This window comes from Cryptomeria japonica, chromosome 5, assembly GCF_030272615.1.
Source record: "Cryptomeria japonica chromosome 5, Sugi_1.0, whole genome shotgun sequence".
Classification (NCBI taxonomy): Eukaryota; Viridiplantae; Streptophyta; class Pinopsida; order Cupressales; family Cupressaceae; genus Cryptomeria; species Cryptomeria japonica.
The window spans coordinates 228,491,706-228,516,030 of record NC_081409.1 but is presented as its reverse complement, the minus strand read 5'-3'; the positions used below and the strand labels follow the sequence as shown (position 1 = coordinate 228,516,030).

The window sequence follows — 24,325 nt, the reverse complement described above, 5'->3', positions numbered from 1 at the left end:
TACTACTAGTAGGGGGGTAGCTCCCTTTATTAATAACCGAAAATATTACATTACATGAAGTGGTGCCAGAAGAAACTAATCCTGACAACATAATCTAAGACCCTTTTACATTTTGCCTTAGAAAACAACTCAGTATTTACTTCCATAAACTGGATAAGTGGCGCAAAGTCTTCCCATTCCACACAAGACTTGAAAGTTGCCCACGCTGTCTTCATTTTTCCTTTCATTCCTTTCTTGTCCATGTCAAAAGTTCTAGCCAGGAATTCTGAAATTATGCCTTCCTCAATTTTATCCAGAGCATTAGAAACTATTAGAGTTATCATGTATTAGCTAATTTAATTATTAGTCTATTATCCTCTACACTTAAGCTAAACTTAGGCATTTAATAATATTGTAGGTCTAATTATTAAATACACATTATCCTTTTAGGGTTTCTTTAGGGTTGCATAATCTCCTTTTATAAGGATTGTATTGTATTTCTTTTTTATTCCCTCTCTGAATGATAATCTTTTTCTTCCGAGCCATTATTGCTTTTTGCCTCCATTCTTTTTCTACAGAGCCTACATCTGCTGCTACTTGTTCCTGATTTTTCAGAAGAATTTTTGAAGGCTAGGGTTTCAAGTTTTTCAGAGCCTTTTATTTGAATCTGGGGTGCTTCTTTGTATTTGGGTATTTTTGGGTTCAAACAAACTTCATGGTTGGACTTAGGAGGCTGATTCCACGAATTTTCATATATAATTCGACCAATTTGGGCATCAGAGACCTTTGAGGCAATTGTTTTTGCTTGTACAGGTCAATTTAGCTGAGGGCACACAATTCGAGGCAAAATCTGGGGGTAGCTGAAAAATCTGGGCACTTTGGCAGAAATCAAAGGCCACCATCGCGCTCAGAAGACCCCAAAACCCCTAAATCGCTTGTCAAATCGTCAAAATTGGAGGTCAGAATTTTTTTTGGTGATTTTTTATTGACACACGAGGCACGAAAATCCATATGGCTGAACTGCCTGCACGTGCGTCTGTACTTGCGTCAGAAATGTTTTAAAAAAAAATCTGGTGTAAAAAAAAATCATCATGCAAAATATTTTTGTTAAAATATTTTGGGGGTGCAAATTTTTTTGAGGAAGGTTATTTTTTTTAATTAAAAAAAAAGCTCAACCCTTTTGCAACAAAAAAACCATGTGTTGTACCTGTGAAGTGTGATACCTGCAGCTGCAACACAAACACTCAATAGATCATCACAAGCATGGTTAGCAAATAATAAGCAAACAAAGATGAACCATGACAAAGCGACCTATCGCCTTCTAAGAGATGTGAGTATGGATTGGCTCTCAGATCTGGATAAGCAATCTCAGTGACTTGACTACACCTAGATGGAGGATTTGAAATGATAATGATATGCAAAGATGAGATTGATTATGCTAGATTGATCCAAGAGACTAATTAAGCATAATGATATGCATGATTAAGCTACATGATTCAACAATTATGCTAGAAAATGATCAAATTAAACTAAATGTAAGATGCAATTGCTTAAAACAACAATGCTCAAATGATATGCCTATAGTGACAATGTATATAAGATGAAATGAGATGGGATCCTTATTGCTCCAAAATGGGGGATATTTATAGGATTTCCAAGGCTAGGGGTTAGGTGCCAGGAATCAACGGTCAAGATTGAGTCTGAAGATATCAAGGGTGAAATTGGAGGAGGTTGGAGGAAGAGACACTTGTCATCTCTGTGGTGACAATTGTCAAGGAGCTTTGCTCATAAAAGGGCAAGTGTCCAAGAGAGGAGACATGTGGCCAAAGTGCCATGTGTCTCAAGAAGAAAATATCCACACCATAGGAGGTTAGGATAAGGAGGTTAGAATGTGCAAGATAGGATATGGTTAGTTAAACCCAAGGTTAGGTGGAATGGGTTAGGTTAGAGGGATGGTTAGGTTAGGTGGTTAGAAGTTAGGAGGCATGTGGGTAATTTGAATTTAAAAATTCAAATAATAGGAAAAGATTAATTAATTCTCAACAACTCATAAATTGATTTGTTTTAATTAATTAGAGGATTAGAAGAAGATTAATTAATTTGAATTAATTAATCAAAGGGGACTATGGAAATGAACCTATTAAATAAATTCTTAGATTTATTAATAAGTAGATGAAAGGGAAAATTTAATCAAATTGCCTAATGAATTCAATTAAATTAGGAAGGGGGATTAATTAAATAATTGCTTATTTAATTAAATATCTTTAGACCATTTTTAGGTGTATACACCATGCATTAGCGTGATGCCATGCTGACGTCAGCGATACAGATGGCTTGTATGCCCCCCTGTGACCCTCTTTGTGCCCTAAAAGAGGGTTTTTTTTTGTTTTGGCCATTACTTGGGCATACAATATCGTTTTTTGGCAAATGAGATATCGTTGGAAAGCTGGTTTCATCTACTTTCCAGATATGTGGGTTTCATCATCTGGTTTTGCTGCTAGTACATTCTATAGCCATTTGAAGTCAGAGGTGCTATTTGCAGTCCTGAGATCATAACTTTTCACTAGTTTCTTCGTTTTTTTGCGATTCCAGTGGCGTTGGGACGGTGTTTGAGAGCTCTTCACATCCATCCATGCACTTTTTCCAGATTTTACTTCAGGTACATTTTATTTAGTTTTTTGTGTTTTCACACTCTGGTGAATTACTTGGACATATGAGCTCGTGGAAACTTCTAGTTTGTGTGGGATGACTCGTTTTTGGCTGTTCTTCATGTATTTCCAGTGTTGTCTTTTTTTTGACATTCTGAGCTTTCATTGTAAGCACTTATGATTTTGTAATCGCATTGAGATAAAGTACCTCTGTATTGCACATGTATTATGGGATCTTGCATATCTTGTGCCTTATTATACTTGCACTCCATTATAAAGTGCCATGGGGGGTTTTGATGTTTGCCTTTGTTTACCATCTACTTTTGTCAGGTGAGTGTTCCTTCCATGACATTAGCCTCATGATGTGTGTTACTTGAGTGTTCCTTCGACGACACTAGCCTTTATATGCGTTTGTACTTTTTGCTGCACTCTCGATGTTCCTGGTTCTTCGTCATGTAGTTTTTCTTGGCATTCAATTTCAGTGTACCTATCACCTCTCCCTTGTTAGCATTATGGGGGGGTTTCTCCAGTTGCTCGTTGGTTCTAATGCTTCCTTGGTTCGTTGGAGTGAGCTACATATTCAGTATTTGTTCCTATGTACTAGGTGGATGCAGTGGCTGGTTACCTATGCATTTCGGTGAGATGGATCATTTACCATATGGACACTCTTTCATTCTTGTTTTTTGGAGGCAACCTTCCATCTTCGATTGATCAACTCTTCAGACTTCAGTGTTTTTGCCATCTGTATCTTCGAGTTTAGTTGTTTGCCTTTGTTTGCCATCTGATTCGAGTAGTGTTATTTGAGGGCACCCATGCAGATTACAATCTTCTCTACTTGATCATCATCTATTTCAGTGGAGGTTCTTCAGATTGATAGTTATTCTTCGACAGTGTTTGCAGCTTCATGTTTCAGTGGTGTTCTTCATGTTCATCCTTTGTTCCTGTTTTCTGGAACATTCTCTTGTTTGGAGGCTTCTTTAGTCCTTCACTTGGATTTCTCTCTTTAGGAGAGGAGTTTTTCCCATGAGGTTTTCTCCATTTCTCCAGTTGTGAGAGATCTTTTGTACTTGAGTATCTCATCAGGCCTAGTTGCCGAGATCCATTGTTACTTTCATGCATTTTTATCCTTAGTTGTTTTTAGCTACTCCCTAAGTTCATCTTAAGTTCCTCTACATTTAAGTTTATATTTAAGCTAAACTTAGACATTTAATAATATTGTAGGTATTAATTATTAAATACACATTATCCCTTTAGTAGGGTTTCTTTCTTTAGGGTTGTATAATCTCCTTTTATAAGGATTGTATTGTATTTCTTTTTTATTCCCTCTCTGAATGATAATCTTTTTCTTCAGAGCCATTATTGCTTTTTTGCCTCCATTTTTCTCTTGTGATAGGTATTTTGTTTGCAGGTGTTCTTGGGATTTTTGAAGTTATATTTCTCAACTTCTTCAGAAACAGTGGGTTGGTTATACTCAACCACTAGACGTTTTCCAACCCGGTGACCCATTCTTTGGATCCCAGCAATATGTTTATAGATTTCAATTGTTATTAGTTGTCATTAATGTCAAATTAAATAATATATTTATATAAATATTAGAAAATATATTATACTTGTATATTGTTAATACAATATTTTATTATTAAAACTATATATATATATTGTAGCTTCCTTTATTAATAACTGAAAATATTACATTACATGAAGTGGTGCCAGAAGAAACTAATCTCGACGCCATAATCTAAGACCCTTTTAGATTTTGCCTTAGAAAACAACTCAGTATTTACTTCCATAAACTGGATAAGTGGCGTAAAGTCTTCCCATTCCACCCAAGACTTGAAAGTTGTCCATGCTGTCTTCATTTTTCCTTTCATTCCTTTTTTGTCCATGTCAAAAGTTCTAGCTAGGAATTCCGAAATTACGCCTTCCTCAATTTCATCCAGAGCATTAGAAACAGTGGGCCGGTTATACTCAACCACTAGATGTTTTCCAACCTGGCGGCCCATTCTTTGGAGCCCAGCATCTAAATAAGTGGGGAGAAGAAATATTTGTATATTAATCCATCGTGGACGTGTGCTTGCCCTCCAAAGCCTCCACCAACCTCTAGGAAGATAGCTCACATGACCCTTCCATTCTCGCACCAAAACTGATGTCAACTTTGCTCTTCCTTGGACTCCTCCAAACAAGTGCAATCAAAGCCAAAAAGGGAAACTATTTTCCTGCCTCTGCGATACTCAACCATGATACATTCGCTGTCCGCTACACTGATGTTTAGTTCTACTGCTCAAATTTATTTGCTCACGTCGAACTGCGCATAAATTTGGGCAGTACAACTAAACGTTAGTGTAGCGGACTGCGTTATTATATATTAAAAAACAATATATATATATATATATATATATATATTTAAATTTTCAATTTTATAATATTTAATATATTACAATACTATACATATATATTAAACGAATCCGTATTCGTACCCAAGGGGATTTTATTTTGCTGTACTGGCATAACCATCCCTATATCAGAACCAACGACTTAGGGTCTGAAGTGAAGGGTGGAAGAGTACATGGTATTACAAAAGGCACTCCATGTTGTCACCCATCAGCTATTGCATCACTTGAGACGGCAATGGCAAATATAGTAGATACCAATTGTTGTCATTTAAAGCATCACATCTAGATAATGTCCACCTCATCCAATGGAACCCCAATCAATCCCTTTGGTGTCTTCTCCACAATAATCTGGGCGACGTCTTTGGGATCAACATCCCACCATAAAGTTGGAGTTTGATGATCATGAAGTGGAAGAGCACTATGCATGACCACTAGCTTTTTCTGCCCATCTAGAGTTAAGTCTATTCCTCTTGATGGAGTGTATAAAGCCATATGTGGACCAATTCCTCTCTGCAACAAAGGCATTGGCAACTTGTGCAAGGAGGCGAGTGGCAAGCATCCTCAGTTGTGGTGTGTCCTTCTTGTGCAATGTCCACCATCCAATAGGGCCAGTTTGAGCTAATATAGCTCTATACAACCTCGCTTGTCGTCTACTAAATGTTGGACCATGAAGATTTGTGAAGTCAATTAATTGTGTGCCAAGTATTGAAGACTCCTCTAAATACATCTTATCAAAGGCCCGCATTAGCCCATCACCTCTTCATCATTACGTGGAGGCAACCTTCCATCCCTTGGTGCATACCATTTGGGATTTAGAGCAAAGGCTGCCATATGAAGCGGGGTGTTAATTGTGTTCTACCTCCACGTCGCAATGGGCTTAATATACACAAGGTGTTCATTGTGTTCCACCTCTGCATCATAAAGATAAATTACTTGCCTCTTTGAAGAAATTGCAGTCCCACTACCCTAGATTGAATCTCTTTTGCAACTGGCTCCTCCTATCCTTGCTCAAAAGAAGTAATCCCTGCAAACCTTGCTGCTCCTCTTTTTGTTTCACAAACAAATCTCGAAATGAAACAAAATGAAGCTCTATTCCTCCTTTAGGGCAAGTTGGGACATGGGGGTCCACTTAGAAAATATACCAGTGTTTTTATCTAAAGCTTGGTGTTTTTTTTTTATTAAATTTTTTAAAATGGCGCTTCATGCCGAAATGTCCAACCATCCTTGGGACAGTTTGTCCTTGGGACTGCCAGACATCCCCGACATGAACCCTGAGCATCTCCTGTGATTGGGGACATTTCCTGCAGTTTTGCGAGCAATGGGGATGTCTCGGGGATGTCCCTAAGTTGTTCCTGCATCCTCGATACGTCCTGAAAGTAGGGACAAGACAAATAGGCCCGGGGACACGTCCCCGACTAAGCCTACATTTTTTTTAATGAGGCCAAGAAGATGCAATATGCTAAATGCATTTTAACTAGTTTATCTACGTGCAATTAGAAATGGCATTGGGGAATTGGGCAATATAGAAGGGAATTTAAGCACAAAGAAATATAGACAGCTGAATTATGGAAACCTCCTTAAATTGCCAAATGCTTAAAGACATCGTCATAGATCCCAAGTTGAGTTTGACAATATAGGGGAAAATATTAGGCCTAAGTACATGGACAATAGTGTAAGAGCTACTTTTGATAGGTTCTAGCATGTTATGTTGTTTTGTTTTGAAACTCTCCAAATGTAGCCAATTTAACTCTCCAACTTCGAGTGTGTTAGGTACTTGATCATTGTTGTGGAGTACATTGAATTTGACCTTAATCTTTTGAAGAATGTCATGTATCTTGGCATGAAGCTTGAGCTATGTTGTACATAACAAAATTAGTTGGTTTGCTCCTCTTAATGAGGTGGCAAAGGGTATAAGTTATCACAAACAATGCCCCATCAAGATAAGGGTAGCTTTATTGTAGCTTCACTAAATGATATTTATGTAGTTGTGCAACATCTTAGGCTACTGTTGATATATGTGGCAAGCATGGACTAAGGTCTGAGTAGTAACCTTATTCTAGTCACCTATTTATTGATGAATTGATTTAGGGAAGTGCAATTGAAACCAAGAAGCTTAATGATCACCAAAAGTTGTGCGAGAATTGTAAGCCATGATAAAAAATAGTGCTTATGGCCGCCTAAAGTTAATCCTAACTTGCTAAAAGAACAATTTAGTAGTCTTCAGAGCATCAATTATCTTTGGGCTTAACAAAAGGGTTTCCCATTGTCATGAAGGAGTTTGTATCAAAGATGTAATTCAAAGTTTTGGTTGGAAGGCCTTATCAAAGACATGGATTCCAAGAACAACTACTAAAACATATAATCATTAGTTATAATAAGTAAAAAAAATTGCAATTAAAAGAAGTTAACTTAAAAGCATAGAAACGAGACTTGGACATGGTGTGGAGTCGGCAAGGGTGACTTGAGACTTGGCAAAACAACTTGGCACAGACTTGACAAGACTTAGCAAAGTGAAAACCCAATAATTTTACAGATTTTTAAGGATTTAAAACTTGTTTCATGCACCCTTTATTAAATAAAACTTAAAAACACAGTAACATCATCAAATAGAAGCTATTTTGATCACATACACAAGTATACATCAATCACATAAGTATAAACACAAATTGTAGCTGAAGGAAATAGAAAACTTAGATATAGAAATATTATCAAATGTATACAAAACTCATGGAATATGAAATCTGTGACATCAAATGTTCCACACAAATATCAAAACAATAACTGCAAGTCTATGGCTCAGAATAGCCTGCATCCCTCCTATGAAGGAATCTAAGGTAGGTCTTGGATGATTCAGCAACCATAGTCTCTATCCGTGACTCCATGCTACCCTCACCAACATCAGCTGTGCCTGTGTTTGCTCGTGCTCTAATCGCCTCCTCTGCCATGGCTACAACCTCAACCTCTCTATTTACTTGGTCGACCCAATCAAGGTCCTTGTCAATAAAGATGGGATCCATAGCCTCATCGATCCACACAGATTTTGGATTGACTTCCTCTAGTGTGATCAAGGTGGAGTCATGGTCCAAAACCTGTCTTTGTTTAAGGTAAAGGTTGTAATAAACAAAGACTAGATCATTCAACCTCTCCACCGACAGTCTATTGCGCCTCTTGGAGTGTATGTGCTCAAACATACTCCAATTGTGCTCACAACTGGAAGCATTGCATGGTTGGCTCAAAATGCAAATGGCTATCAGCTGAAGAGTTGGTGTTTTAGGACCAAACATTTGCTACCATCTATTTGAAATGAGAAAAAGAAAAAAAATCAAGTCTCATTTCCAACTTTAAGACTTTAAGTTTCAAGTTTATACTTACACATTTAATAATAAATTGAATAATATAAAATTAAAATTATGCCTTGAAAATATATTTTTACCTGGCTGCATTTTTGTTCAATTGTCTTTGCAAATTTGATGAGAGAAGACTCCTTTTTCATAAGAAAAGGCCTCTATCTCATGGATTATAGTGCTACTATCTCCACGCCACATCCACTCTATCACCGAGTAGAGCCCATTAGGAACCTCCTCATCTGCCTTGAAATCAGGATGGAAATGAATGCTGGATTGAGGTAATAAGCGGCTGCATGGAGGGGCTTTTGAATCTAGAGGTGCCATCTCCTATCAATGATATCTCAAATGGGATGATAGTTACTCTCACCTCCTCCACAGATAGATCTGATGGCCTCCTTGGCCCTATCCATGCCCTCGTATATGTAGCCCAATGCAGGTTTCTCCCCATTAGTGACTCATATGAGAACTACCAAGGGCTCAATGAACTGCAAATATTGTGAAACATTAACAATTAATTTAAGTGTGAATGAAAATAAGCAAATAAAAGAAAAATATGAATAAATATTAAAAAATAATGTAGAATTTATAAAAATTTTACCTTCACAATCTTTCCACAGGGGGCCCAAAAGCCTCTTATAAAAAATGCAATCTGCCACATCAATCTCTACAATGGTTGTAGCATAGGATGAGGAAGTCCAGTCGTCATCAACAAACATACACCTCAAAGTTGCCTTGCGTTGAATCCCCTGTGTATTGCCTCATTTGGCAAAGGACCCATGAATGATTGTATACAAATTTGCAAATATTTTTTGCCTTATCTTCACATGTTGTGATCCATGGAAGCTTGCCAATATCCTCCAATATGAGGTCAAGGCAATTGACAGCGCATGGAGACCAAAATATAGATGGGGGCCTCTACATCAAAAGTGTACTTGCAACAACATAATTTGCTGCATTATCTGTCTCCACTTGAACTACATTCTTCTCGCCCATTTGGCAAAGGACCCATGAATGATTGTATACAAATTTGCAAATATTTTTTTGCCTTATCTTCACATGTTGTGATCCATGGAAGCTTGCCAATATCTTCCAATATGAGGTCAAGGCAATTGGCAGTGCATGGAGACCAAAATATAGATGGGGGCCTCTACATCAAAAGTGTACTTGCAACAACATAATTTGCTGCATTATCTGTCACCACTTGAACTACATTCTCCTCACCTACCTCATGTATGATCTCCTCTATAGCCTCACATAGGAATGTGACATTTTTTGAATGTGCAGAAGCATCAATAGACTTCAAGAACATGGTGCCACCTGAAATTTGAAAATAAAGCAAAATCAATAATCATTCAATAAATCATAAATTAAAAATATTAATCACTAAATCAAATTCAAATTATTGAATGCATTGAGGGAAGTAGAATGATCAATCACCTACGGAAGAAACAAGAAAATTTAGGATCGTCCTATTTCTCCCATCAGTTCAACCATTGGTCATGATGGTGCAACCCATCTTGCTCCATATCTTGCATTGGTCCCCTAATGTGGCTTTTACACCATCCACCGATTTTGTCAAAATTGTGCCACTTAAGTCAAATCCAGAAGGTGCTTTGAATCCCTCCCCACAAATAGTGATGACATCAACCATGTTCTACCAATAAGGAGACCTGTCATAAATAAATTAAATAAGATAAGTATGTCCCATAAAAAATAAAAATTCTTTAGTCAAAGAAAACTATAAATTTTAAAGCAATCAAACAAATAAGAATTACTAGGTTGCAAAGAATTATGTCCCATAAAAAATAAAAATTCTTTAGACAAAGAAAACTATAAATTTTAAAGCAATCAAACAAATAAGAATTACTAGGTTGCAAAGAATGGAATGGTGCAATAGTACCAAAACTGGCCAATTGTACGTCTAGTTGCATCATGTACCTCCTTGTTCCAACTCATTCTCTCAAGCGACGGTTGGGCACCAGGATTAGTGCATGGCTCAAAATATGAATCCATCCTAGATATACGAACTCTAGGACCAAATGATAATACGCCCACTACCACTGGTAGAAGCACTAGCACTAGGACGATATGGAGGCATGGAAGAAGCCTCTCCAACACAACCAATGCTTGCCAACTCCTCCCTTTGCCTCTTCTTCATTTCCTTTTGTGCTTCAAATGTTTCTAGTTGCACTTGGCACTCACGAGTAGCCTCAACAGGTGCTAACTTGCAATGGTTCAGCATCATGGCCGCGTATGTGGGCAAGATGGTATTTCAATCTATTTATACCTCCATGAAAATTGTTTTGCAATATTTACATTTGGCCTCTATTTTTTTTGGCTCGGGAAAACTTTCAGTATGTTTCCGAGCTGGATCCTTTCTACTTGGGATTGTTCTAGGACTAGACATTGTGAAAAATACAATGAACCAAGGGAACGCGTTCCCTCCCCTCGAGCCCCACGTTTTCGGGATGTGGACGAGGTGTCCCTTGCTGTCCCGTTGAAAACGCCCAGAGATGGCGAAATGCCCAGGTGTCTTTGGGACGTGCAGGTGTCCATTGAGCGTCTTGAAGATGCTTGGCCATCTCCCATTGGCAATCATTAAAAAGTGTAAAAAAAACTTAAAATTTCTTATTGTTTATTGCAATTATAGGGTTTGGTTGAACCCTAATTGGATGTGGGATCCATCCATGCCCCCTATGCATTACAAGATCCTTACTGACATTTGTTTTTCTGATTTTTTTTACCAGCTAGTTGAAGAGGAGAGAAAAATCAGAAAAGAGTGATTGAAGGAGTGAAAACAAAAAGGTTGAGTGAGTGCAAGTGTAAGAGGAGTGACAAGGAGCAAGAAGAAAAGGAGGAGGATTCCACAACATTTTGGAGAGATTTTTCGAGCACAAGGTAGGTTATTTTTTGTTTTTATGTTTGTTTCATTTTTTTGTTTTCAATTTTTTTTTTTTTTCTTTGTTTCATTTTCAAAATCAGATTTGATGTTGAATCATATTTTAAATTTTGTTTTCAAATTTCTTAAACTAGGCTGAAACTAGGCGCTTATTGAATTTAATTTTCATTTTGATTTTGTGAAATGCAGTGTCATTGTCACGATGAGCTCTCATGACATGAGTAAGGATGGGATAGAAATTCATTCTCCCAGTGGAAATGATTTAGAATATGAACCCAAGGTTGAGGGGGGTGACTGTGGGGCTGATCCTGGAGCCCATTCTAGTTCCATGGCAAGTGTAGTAGCTAGTGCAGATTGCCCTTTCGAATTATTGACACAATATGCTAAGGGTCCTTATGATCCTAGATCTCTCAAACAGTTTGCATACAAAATAGTAGGCACATCAAGGACATGTGGTGGTACAAGGAAGTGGCAATGCAACATTTGTGGTCTTACATGGTATGGCAACATTACTAGAGTTAATGCACACTTCTTTTTTCTTCGAGGAAATAGTGTGGGTTTGTGTCTTTTTTTGAAGATTCTAATAACATTGAATATAGAATTGAGATCAACAAGCTTTGGGGCATTCCTAATGATAGTATGGTTGCAATGCCTACTACTTTGTCTGGTAGGGCACAACTTCAACATGGCTAACTACATGCTTCTACTCATACATTGCAAACAAGAGGAGTGATGTCAAGACTTTCGTCCACTTCTAGTGTTGTGGCCCAATCAAGAGAGGGTAAGGGGACCAGGAAACACAAGTTGCAAAGTAACTCTATAGCTTGTTCAATGTGTAGTTGAAGGATGAGATAGATGATGCCATTGGCAAGTTCTTTGCCGATGGCATCCCATTTCATGTAGCTCGGTCTCCTTATTATAAGGAGATGATATTAATGGTGGTGAGGGGAGAACCATCATATGTGCCACCAAGTGAGAGCAAATTGATGACCTCGATCTTGAATAAGAACTATTCCAAGATCAATGTTTTGATGGAGAAGATGAAGGCATTTTGGGTGGAGTTTGGATGTAGCATAGTTATGGATGGGTGGACAAACATTAGGCATCGTTCACTCATCAACATCATGATTACATGTGCAGAGGGCCCATACTTTTTTAAAGTAGTTGATTGTATAGGGTATCGCAAAGATGCTGATTTTCAGTTTGAGGTCCTCAAGGAGGCTATTGAGGAGGTTGGACCACAAAATGTGGTCCAAGTAGTGACAAATGCAACACATGTGTCCAGAGCTATAGGGAACTTATTGAGGCAGCCTACAGACATATTTGGTGGACTCCTTGTTGTATGCATGCCATGAACAATGCACTCAAGGACATGGGGAAGATTGACTGGATTAGAGGAGTGGTCAACGAATGCGAGATGTGCACCTATGTTACTCGGGGACGCGCCCCTGGTATTTTTTTCAAGAGTTTCTCTCAGGGAAAAGGGACTCCTAGGGGACGTCCCCATAAATTCTGCATATTGACATTGAATTTTGACAATGAATTCTATAAGCAACATGACTTTGACTCTCAATTTAACACAAATTTGGCATAAGAACTCTGCTAGTTCTTATATGTTAAGGCTCTATAATGTATATGTGCATGCTTTATCCATGTTTTCATATGAATATTTTAAATTTCCCTATATATTTTAAGTTTCCCTATTTTTATATAGCCGTCCCCTTTTTTGTCCCCTAGCCGTCCCCCAAATTCACAAAAAAAATCACTGTCCCGGAAATGTGTACCCCCATCCCTTGCTGTCCCTGTCACGGAAACTCGGGGTAAGATAGATGTGCACATGTTTATCTGCATCCACCACACTTCACACACACCCTTCAGGACCTTCTCAAAGGAGTTCTTGAAACTAGTTGAGATCATATATGCATCCTATTTCATTCCCTTGGAGAGAATGATTGAGTTGCAAGAGGCACTACAACTCATGGTTATGACAGTATAGTGGAATAGGGAGGCCAAGGCCAAGACAGAGAAAGGAAGGAGGGTGAAGGAGATAGTGAAGAGTGACGTGTTTTGGAGTGATGGAAAATACATAGTCTCCATCATTGCTCCAATTTTCCAGGTCATCAGATATGGGGATGGGGATGCACCTACCCTTGGAGAGGTGTAGGAGTGCATTGATTCTATGCTTGACCAAATGAGGGATGTTGTGCGAGTGAAAGACCCCACTTTAGCATTCTACAATGAGCACATTCGGCCAATCATTCAATGCAAATGGGACAAACTCAACATTCCCTTGCATATGGCTGCCTATGCCTTGAATCCTAAGTGATACAAGGCTAGGCTTAGTAGAGTTACATCGATTCAGCATGATGAGGTGAAGGTAGGGTTCTTTAGGTGTATTGATAAGATGTATGATGTTAGAAATATTGGCACAGTTCGCACTGAGTGGATCAAATTTGCCACTTTTAGGGGTTATTCAAATGCGGCTAAGATGGATATAGCAACTATGGCACAAGAGGAGCCACTTTTGTGGTGGAATTGTCATTGTTAGAAATCTTTGACTACCTCTCTAGCAATTTGTTGGCTATCTCAGGTTTCTATTTTTTTAGATGCTGAGAGGAACTGGTCTACATATAGCTTCATCCACTCTCTTCAGAGGAACATACTTACCTCTAGGAGAGAAGAGAAGCTTGTGGTTGTACATAGTGCTTTGTGTCTCATTGACGGCAAGACACTTGTGTACAAGAGAATCCAATGACACAATGGGATATAGAGCCAAAGGAGCCATCATAGGTTGATGAGGATGCTACCACTTCAGATGTAGGGCTGGTTGGTGTTACTTTGGGAGATCTTGTTCGTGAGGAGTCCAATAGTTCTAGTGATGAGGAGGTTGGGCTAGTAATTGTAATGCTCCTCATTGTAATGATGCAATCATCTTTATGATATTTTCGATATAATAGAAATCTCCAATTTGACAATTTCGTTTGTCAAATTTTATTTAGTATTCAAGAAATCTTAGTGTTCAGTATTTGCAATTTTGCTTTTTTATAATTTTACTAATTTGCCAAAGTTTCATTTAAATGTAATTCTTATACATCTTTTCACAACTAGTTTTCCAAGTACTATGTGTATATCAACACCACCCCCTGTCGTCCCTAAACTTGGGCCCTTTGTCCGCATGTCCCCAAAACCCGTACGTGTGTCTACGTCCCCCTGTTCCCAACATTGGTGGAACACTAGAAAAATATGATTTTGAAAAGTTCAAGGCTGCTGCAAGAAGACAATTACAAAAAAATGAACATTTGTGCATTGTCATTTATAAATCAATACAAAAAAAATTGTATGTTTTCTTCCAAAAAAAAATGTAGGGTTTGTTTTAAAAAAAAAATGTAGGGTTTGTTTCAAAAAAAAAAACAGGTAGGGTTTTCTCTTTCTGTGAAAGGAAATGAATAGAAATTTAAAAAAAAAAATAATGTAATTTTTTGCTTAGAGAGCACACAAAAAACCAAAAAAAATCAATCATACCTCTTAGAATAAACTTCAAATGAATTGCAACCTCTTTCCAATCCTTTGTATGGAGCTCTTGATGCACTGATTGTGAGTATTATGCTGCTTTAATGCAATTTGTTGACGAATTCTTGGTCTTTCTCCTTGCTGGTTGCCCTACAATGCACTATTGCTTTTTATCACAACTCATTCTTCTCCTCCTATTTTGCCAATACAATGAAATGAACTCACTTTTAGGGTTGGGGAGGCAATATAGTAAAAAAAACTTAAAACACTTTAGGTTTTGTGTTTTTCCATTGACATTTTCCCTGTTGTCGCTGGCTGAGTCCGGGCATTGGGATTTGCCTGATCTAGGCCGAGTACCTGAGTCTCGAGACTCTCTATGACTTGCCCAGGACTCGGATGAGCCCGAGTTCAGGCCCTTGGGACTCACCTAGGGTCACCCAGCTCAGGACTCGCTGAGTCTTGGTGAGTCCTAGAACTCTACTTAAAGGCATGCCATGAAGTTGTTTAGATGCAACTGTCAAGTGACAAAATGGTTTGATGGAAGAAAATCATGTGTTGAAATCTGGCAAAGAAATTATAATAAACTTATGCAATGTCCATCAATCTTCCAAAAGAAGAGTGCCAAGAAACACGAGAGAGAATGTGTGAGAGAAGAATCCTTAGCCATAGAAACACTACAAGAAGTTTCTAGAGGAAGAGACCTAGAAGCTCTCTAAATTAGTGTTACAAGACTCAGACTTGGCTCAAACTCAGCGATTTTATTTTTGACTCCCAAACTCATTTGTCCAAGATTCTGTAATTTGAAAAAAAACCATGAAATATAGAGATTTTCTAGGATTTAAAACTTTTCTCATTGTGTCCTTCAAAAAACCAACTTTAAAGACACAATAAACTAATTAGAAGTTACCTTGATCACATACACAAATACATTGATCCCATGAGTATAAAAGTGGATTCTAGCTAAAAGAAATAACATTTTTAAATATTTAAATATTGTCAAATGTATACAAAATTTATGGATTATGAAATCCATGGCATCAAAACAAATATCAAAACTAAAATTGTAACTCTATGGCTTCGAGGAGCCTATATCACTTATCTCACCATCTATAGGCTGCAAAAGACCTATTGTAACAATTGTGATGTGGGAATATAGAACTATCGTGTAATTTGAAAAAAAAAAACCATGAAATATAGAGATTTTCAAGGATTTAAAACTTTTCTCATTGTGTCCTTCAAAAACCCAACTTTAAAGACACAATAAACTAATTGGAAGTTACTTTGATCACATACACAAATACATTGATCCCACGAGTATAAAAGTGGATTCTAGCTTAAAAGAGAGAACATTTTTAAATATTTAAATATTGTCAAATGCATACAAAATTTATGGATTATGAAATCCATGGCATCAAAACAATTATCAAAACTAAAATTGTAACTCTATGGCTTAGAGGAGCCTATATCACTTATCTCACCATCTATAGGCTGCAGACGACCTATTGTAACAATTGTGATGTGGGAATATAGAACTATTGTTATAGGAGGGGTGCTGCTATAGAATTACTTTGGCATGTGAGACATCAATCCATAATGGTTTCTGTAGGGATTTTGCTATGGAAAGCATGCTTACTGTTTTAGATGAGGACAATCTGTACAATTAATGGTTAGCAGTCATAAGGAAAGCTTGTGAAGGCAGGGTAGAGATAATAATAATGGTGGTGATGATTGGTTTGATAGTTCTGTAATTTCTCTGCATTTGAAAGAGTTTTACTAACAGGGAAGAGTACTGGTGAACTACAATGAAGGTGTTAATTCCACAGGTTGTGCTGGGGAACACATTGAAGAGGAGGATCTTCTGCTATACGTGAATATATATTCTGAATTCTTATTGTGAAATTATTGTTTTATCTGCTTTTAAGATATATATCAAGGAGAAAATTTCTATTTTTTTTCTTTAGTGTACTTAATTTTTATCTTTAATGGTCATATTAGTGGCTTAGTAAGCACAAAGAGACTTCTATAATTGGTAATTGTAAAATAATTATTAATTTTTTGTGAGTATTTGAAGAGACTTCTACTTTAAGGGATAAATGGTACATGTAGGCTTCATATGTATTCATGTATTGTTGGTATATTTTATAATCAATTTGTGACATGTGGCTATGTACTAACTTGTTGGCACTGTGGCTGCGACATACTGTCACTTCACTTGAATACTCACTCCTTACTGCTGACTGTGCTCATATAACATACATTGCATCACTGCACATATTTATGTTTGCTTTGCAAAGCTGCAATAGGGTTGTGGGTACACCATCGAATGGCAGGCAATGGCCAAGAAACAGAGCTGTCTCCATTGTGCACTGTTGCAGTTTTTTTCTTGAAAATGGGTGCCTTATCTGCAATGGCCTTCCACCATTTCAGATGAGTTGTCGGCGTAACATCCCAAAAGACTGCATATATATTGCATTTCTTGCAACATAGGTGTTTACTATATAAGAAAGCTACCATAGCACCTCCATGTTTGACTCATATATACATGAACTATTTTTTTTTAATATTAAAGCTTTTTATTTTTATAAGTTAATGACTCTGTGTTCAAGTTGCAGAATGTTTAGGACAAACTGTTGCAAATTTTCCTAATTGTGGTATAGATATAATTATTAATTACTAATTAGTCTATTTGTAGTGTTTGACATTTATTAAGCAATTCCAATATCTGTTCTTTCCCAGAAAATTCTTCAGAAGGAGAGACAAAGGCAAGAACAAGCTGCTGCTGCAAGAGCTAAACTTCTGCGTGAAGCTGCAATTCTTCGTCAGCGTCTTCAAGAATGTAGTGTAGATATTATTTCGAAAGGGGGAGATAAATACACTGTAAATGCTGCTTCGGTCTCAGAGGCTGTAGATCTCCTGGCAACATCTGATAATCGGATTGGCCTACTGCTTGCTGAGGTAAAGAAGATTCAATGTGAATGAATGCTATATCAGTTTCTCTTAGGCTTTTGTGGTTTAATTGTCTTTTTAAACTATCAACATGAAAAAGTAGATTTTTCTCTAATCCATATGATAATTCTAATAAATATAACTGAAAAGATTTTTTCTCCTTTGCAGGTAATTAGTTTTTAACTCATATATTTTTAAATGAGGCTATTTTAATCCTTCTCTTCCAAAATCATTTTTTAGGATCAGAAAACAACTGTAGTGTACTAAATAATTCAGAATTACCCTGTCATTTAAAATAATTAATTTTGTAGAAATGTCCTGCACAAAAATGCAGCTATGTGCAGATATTAGTAGATAATACAATCAGGCTTCGACAATACCACAACATGTGCTGAACATTGAGATGATGATGCCCGAGCTAACCTCTAGCATTGTTGGACCTTTTTCATCTTGAATATTGCTGAAATTTTATTGCTAGTCCACTATTTTGATTTCATCATCACTTGGTTCAGTTTGCACCTCAGCTTTGTCTTATTTTTCATGCTGTATTTGGACATTTAGCTATGCTCTGTGCAGATGCTTCCCCTGCTGAATATGACCCTGTCCTTCATAGGGGACATTTTGGGGATGTCGGGACAGGCAGGAAACGTCTCTACCCCATCCCCTGCCTCTCCCCATCCCATCCCCTATTTTGCTAAAAAAAATGGAAATGTTCCTGTTACATGCAATTTTTTTTAGGGGATGCCTGGGCACATTAGAAGATGTCCAGGCAAATTTAAGTTATTTAAAAAAACAAAAAAACTTACAACCTTTAAATGCATTTTGGGTTTATGACATGCCCATCTAAGATTTACAAAAAAGCAAGCAGCACTTATGTTTATTAATCCTTTATCAATCAAGATTGAGTGCAAAGGTCATGTCCCCACACTAAAATATATCATGGCTAGTAACAGTACGAACACTGAACTGCCATTAAAAAAAATCGAAACCTTATTGCCTAATAGAGTTTGCAGCCCTCAGATTTATCTAAAGTTTTATGTCATTTGTCTAGACCTTTTTAACATGAAGTAGTGACAACACACATTCATCTTTTATCATTATACTGTATCTATGCCATCAAACGTGAAACTTGGTTGTTACAGACTTACACATTACTCAGCATGAGCCCACAACAATTGTAACAGTAAGTCTGACCAAGTAATAGAGCAATGATTAATCCTGAACACAACATCTACAAAATATGTCTCCCCTGTTACAGAACTCTTCATATCTTCGCAATCTTCACAGTTGAAGTCACAATCAAGGGCTATATTGTTTCATGCATCGGAAAACCTGTTCAGTATACAAGGATCGCCACTAACAAAGTTGGTATGTACAATCGTTCAACTGCTGAATATGAGGTAAATCATAGTTGGCAGGAAATGTCACTTTTGTTATGCAAAAATTTATCGATCATCCCTACTTGGACCACTCATAGAGCGATCCCATCTATTAGTAGCCTAGCCGAGGCCAAATTGGAACATAACCAGTTATCTTTTTACTAAAATCATTTGTTTTTCTTTAATAAGTCATAAGCAGAACACGCTGTTTTGAAATCTTCAGGAAAACTTCAATAAATCCCTCACTTGAATACACACACTAGTCAGGCGTGTCTTTATTAATATTTGAAATTTCCTTCTATTTGAAAATTTTCGCATTTTCTTAATAGCCATTCCTAAAAATGTCCTTAAAAAAACCTGTTCCAAAAATGTGTCCTCTCATCCTTTGCTTTCCCTGTCTTGGAAATTTATGGGAGCATAGATATTTAGTTCTTTTAGTTATGTCTGTGGCATGTCATGAATGTTCCTCTTGTCGTGTACCAAGTTGTCTTATTACTATCCTGGATAATATAATCATAGACTCTACTACCCCATAGATTCCTAAAACGAGCTTCCAATTTCTTAAATTCTTCTGCTTCAACCAATGGACAATCACGAATCTAGGCTTCTTTCCAAAAGTCAACCTCATTCCTGTTACCAATATACCTTCTTAAACTAATGCTAATAATCCCTTAGACAACTTTTCAAAAAGTTCCATATGATTGATCCACAAGGTATATTCTGTTTTGAGAACAATCTTGCAGCTCTTCACTTATTCACACACTTCATATATAATATTCTCCTCCATGTGTTGTCTTTCTCCAAGTAAATTCTCTAAAGCAACTTCATTCCAAGGGCTTTATTTATTTATTTCCTGTGTTAGATGGGGGCACATCCCCACCCCTCAAACCCCTTGATTCCGTCCCTTGAGGTGTTTTGGAGATGGTGGGACGTAAGGGATGTCCTCTGGCCACCCTCTCCCCCCGAATTGAGAAAATGCAAAAATGTCCCAAAACATCTCTCTAAAATTGGGGATGGTAGGAAATGCCTAGGAGATGCCTGGCCATACTCAAGGTGGCTGGGGATGCCTCAGACGTCCCTTGATTATCCAGGGGATAGCCAAGTGTCCCCCATGGAAAAGCAAGTTGTTTTAATGCTTTAAAAAAGCGTTCAGAACATTAAAATAAGACTGTTCAATATGTCATGACAACATTATAACAGAAGCAATAATTATATCATGAAAACAGTATAACAGAAGCAATAAATATATCATGATAGCAGTATAACAGCAATTAAATTAATCATGACAACAATGACAGCAACAACTGTAGTATAACAGCAATAAATATATCATGGTTCAGACTCATAGTTAATAAGTTATGGAACAGTTAAACACTAACAGTAATAATTTGGATTTCCGATTTCATTGTTCAAGAAAGTCTCAAACCAAGCCCACCATCTGTCTTATCTTTATAGACTTGATTCAAACTGACTAAGTAGGATTTCTTCTTTTCCTCATCATTCCCCGACAGAAAATTGCTTTGAAGATTTGAAACATCTTTGTCTATTTTACTTGGAATTTTGAATACTAACATTACATAATTGAACTTCTGAGAGGGTAGATGTAGTTGAAGTCATCTTGTTGGCCAAGCTAAGCTATTTCCCTTTCCATGTTGCTATCTTCTTTTGTATGTTCTTAACTAAGGCTGTCCATACCTCTGGATAGGCTTTTTTATCTATTAAAGGCATCCAACATAAGCACTAAGCAATCTGCCCACCTCAAATGCTAGAACTTGCTGAATCATGGGCTAAGTTACAATCATCCCTTAAGAAAGATATTTTAGACTAGTGATTATTCAGCTTCTGACCTGCATCTCTTTCATACCAATCCAAAACTTGTATGGAAGCTTCCCCAAACAGTTGGGTATCCACAAATTACAGATATGGAATTTGATCTACATTCAAGGTGATTTTCAACCTTTTTATACTTTGCCTTTCCACTTCTTTTCTAAGAGTTCCAAGGCATCAACTAGAATTACAAAGAGAAAATGTGATAATGGACTGCCCTTCCTCAATATTCTTTTTGCTTGAAAAAAATTCAAGGGTGTCTTATTCGCTAAAACATTGGAGGCTGTAGAAATGCAACTGAAATCTCATGTCCTCCAATCTCATCGACTCTGAATTTTTCAAGGACTTTCATTAAAAACTCCCAAGAGGCCCTATCATAAGCCTTGTCCATATCCCATTTTAACAACATGCCTTGTTCCTCAACCTTATTGACATTTCTTTTTTAAGGTTTCCTTTTTGACATTTTTTTAAGACTTCCTCAACTTTATTGATTTTTGTTTTTGAAGTTTCCTCAACCATATTGAAACTCTTGATGTCAATGAGTTTCAGCTAGGATAAAACTAGTTTTTTCTCAGTGCAAAATGAATCCTCCCTCTGTTAATTCTCTGCAATTCTGCTCGTGGGTGCTATCTTGGTTTCTCTGTGATTGTTCTACAAAGTGTAAAATTGTTACTATCTAGAGTTTTTATCTCTCCTTATCTATGTTTCTTGCTAAGATATTTTTTTGTTTATTGAATTATATTGAAACCTGGACAATTTATTTTATTGCTTCTCATATTTTGATTATTGCTTAGTGAGATTCATGTGTTCGTTGTTTCAAGTTTGATGGTGCATTGTTTTGGATGTAACTGTGAGTAATAATTTACTGATTTGATATCTATATCCTTTGGTTTTTCTCTCTTTTGCAATGTATCTCTTGGATTTCCATAAACTTTGGTTGTGGCTTAAACTAGTGTTCTTGGCATGAATCTAGAGAATATCTCTCCAATCAACTAACAATCCTTCTAAGTAGGTTGATCCAAATAAGATGATTTGTCAAATGACTGACCGACCAGAGACATTAATTACCTATAAGTTTATCTGTATTTATTTTTTTGAATTTTAGGGATTTTGTAAGTTGTAGTGTGTACAAACTAAATGAAAGGCATGTTGGAAATAACTTTAAACAGAACACAATGTACTTAATGGGGTGGACTACAAATGATATAAACTGAATGATATTTGTTTTATGTTTGATACTTGCAGGCTCAACTTCTTGCGCAACAAGATGAAGATGGCACTGATATATCTGAGCAAGCAGTTGTGAAGCAAGCAAATCCTGGAGTCCATGGAAATGGTAATAAGTTGAGCCTGGAAGGGAAAAATGATTCAAGTGGCATGGAAGCAGTTGCCAGTGAGGCCATGGTTCGCAAGATGTTGACTGATATTTTCATTGATAATGCTCAATTACGCAAGGTTGTAAATTCTGTCACACGTTCAGCTCTTTTGGAAGATCAGAAAGCTGAAAAAGATGGAGAGGATGAAGCTCCTACAAGGAAAAGTGTTCTAAACATGTTTTTAGAGAAATGATCTTCCATGTATACAGGGAACCTAGGTTGCTTCATAGAAATGGGCATGGATAGACTTGCAGATGACATTTATATTAAACATGGCAGAATTCGACAAATCAAGCATTTCAAGAATCTTAAGCAGTGCACCTCTTCAAAGATGTATTTGTTGGAGCCACTGAAATTTTGGGCCAGTGGTGTTGTTGATTCTATGCTACATATTCCTCAAAATCATTGAATTTGTGCATGGTTCTCCATCATCTGAAATTTGAATATCTGCACTGTTTGTCAAACATTCCAGCTAATCCCTCTCTTGTGAAAATGTCAATCATCTATCTCATTTGGATGGTGGCAGACAAACATTATTATTTCTTTATGAAGAGAAGGCTATAAATATGTACACAATCATGGGTATATGGAGTAGCCCACTGAAAATAAGTGGCCTTATTTCCTAGGAGATTGACAATGCTAGCCTGAAAAGTTGTGTACAGTTATTTGGCTTGAATCCAAAGGAATATAAATTCTCAGTCTCTAGGTTCTAGTTGTGGCAGCAATTGATGGAACTGCGATACTGGAGGTTGACTTTAGAGATAACATGTATATATAGTAATATATTCTAGGATCAATTGTTTTTCTATAACATTTTTTCTAGTGAGCAGGTTGATAGGCAACAAAACAGTTCAACCTGCGTTTCTGTGTGCTAATTTGACCTGATAAACAGGACAGTGAAGTCAGACGATTCCATCATTTATAGTCATGCAGGTACGCTTTTATAATTTTTGCAATTTTATATGAATGCTCTCTGGAATTAAGTATTAACATTGAATATCATAATCTGAAGCTATCCAAAAAGATGGCATCTTAGCAATTATCTGACTTTCTGAGAACAAGAAGTTTTTAAGTTTGTCAATGTTCTGTAAATTTCATTCAGGTACCACAACAGCTAACTTGACCCATTGATTTGATATAGACCATCTATATCGATTCTCAGATTCCATTGCTTGATGTTAGATCATCTCAATCCTGCATGATAATCTCTGTGAAAAAACTTATTCTTGACCTTTCTGGTTTTGCTTGTGTTTAATGCCTTTCTATATGATGCTGTTGCGAAACTCGAGCTTTATCTTAACTTTTCCATGGTGCACACCTTTCTAAATCTTTATTTTAGAACTTTCTTGTGGTGCCCCTTCAACATGTTTTGGCTTGGCAATTTGTCCATATTCTTGTGTAAGACAAGTTTTTACATGGACGAGAATTTCACAAACCTTTGCTCTTGATATGATGTTTAATGTTCAGAGTCGTGACTGCTGAATTACATAAACCTTTTAACTTCAGTTCTTCTCTATCTGTTACATGTTCTTACTGTGGTGGGGTGTATGCAATTTTTCTGCCTTGTCATAGTAGGGAATTCTCGAGATCTTATATTTTGAACTTTTTGGCTGCAGGCATTAAAGTATGAGCGCTACATACTCTTTAAGGTAACAACTTTTGACGTTGCTTTATGTTCAGAGCTCTGACTCCAGAAACATAAACCTTTTAATTTTAGCTCTCTTGGCGGTTACATTTTCTTATTGTGGTGGGGGTGTATTTTCTTGACTACCTCACCGTTAAAGGAAATTCTTCTGAACTTTTATATTGTATTTTTCTGCAGGCATTGAAGTATTAGTGCTGCATGCTCTAAGGTAAATTTTTTATCCTTGTAATCTTTTTTGGACTTCTGATCTACACGATTCACAATAATATGATGCAAAACAAGGATCTATTACAGCTTATACTGATTCTGTTAAGGGTGACTCATAGGTTATCATTGTAGCTAATTCATGCCGGTTTTGACAGGACAAGCGGAGGAA

The 24,325-nt window shown here is 36.9% G+C and overlaps 1 protein-coding gene across 1 annotated transcript in view; it reads left to right on the top strand.

Moving 5' to 3' along the window:
- Positions 1-23,016, top strand: part of LOC131046334 (PX domain-containing protein EREL1) — a 76,450-nt gene extending 53,434 nt beyond the window's left edge. The window contains exons 10-11 of the mRNA XM_057980056.2: positions 17,513-17,731; positions 22,174-23,016. Of these exons, the coding sequence (XP_057836039.1) occupies positions 17,513-17,731; positions 22,174-22,497 (543 nt within the window). The 3' untranslated portion in view covers positions 22,498-23,016. The remainder of the gene's footprint in view (positions 1-17,512; positions 17,732-22,173) is intronic.
- The last annotated feature ends 1,309 nt before the right edge of the window (positions 23,017-24,325 follow it).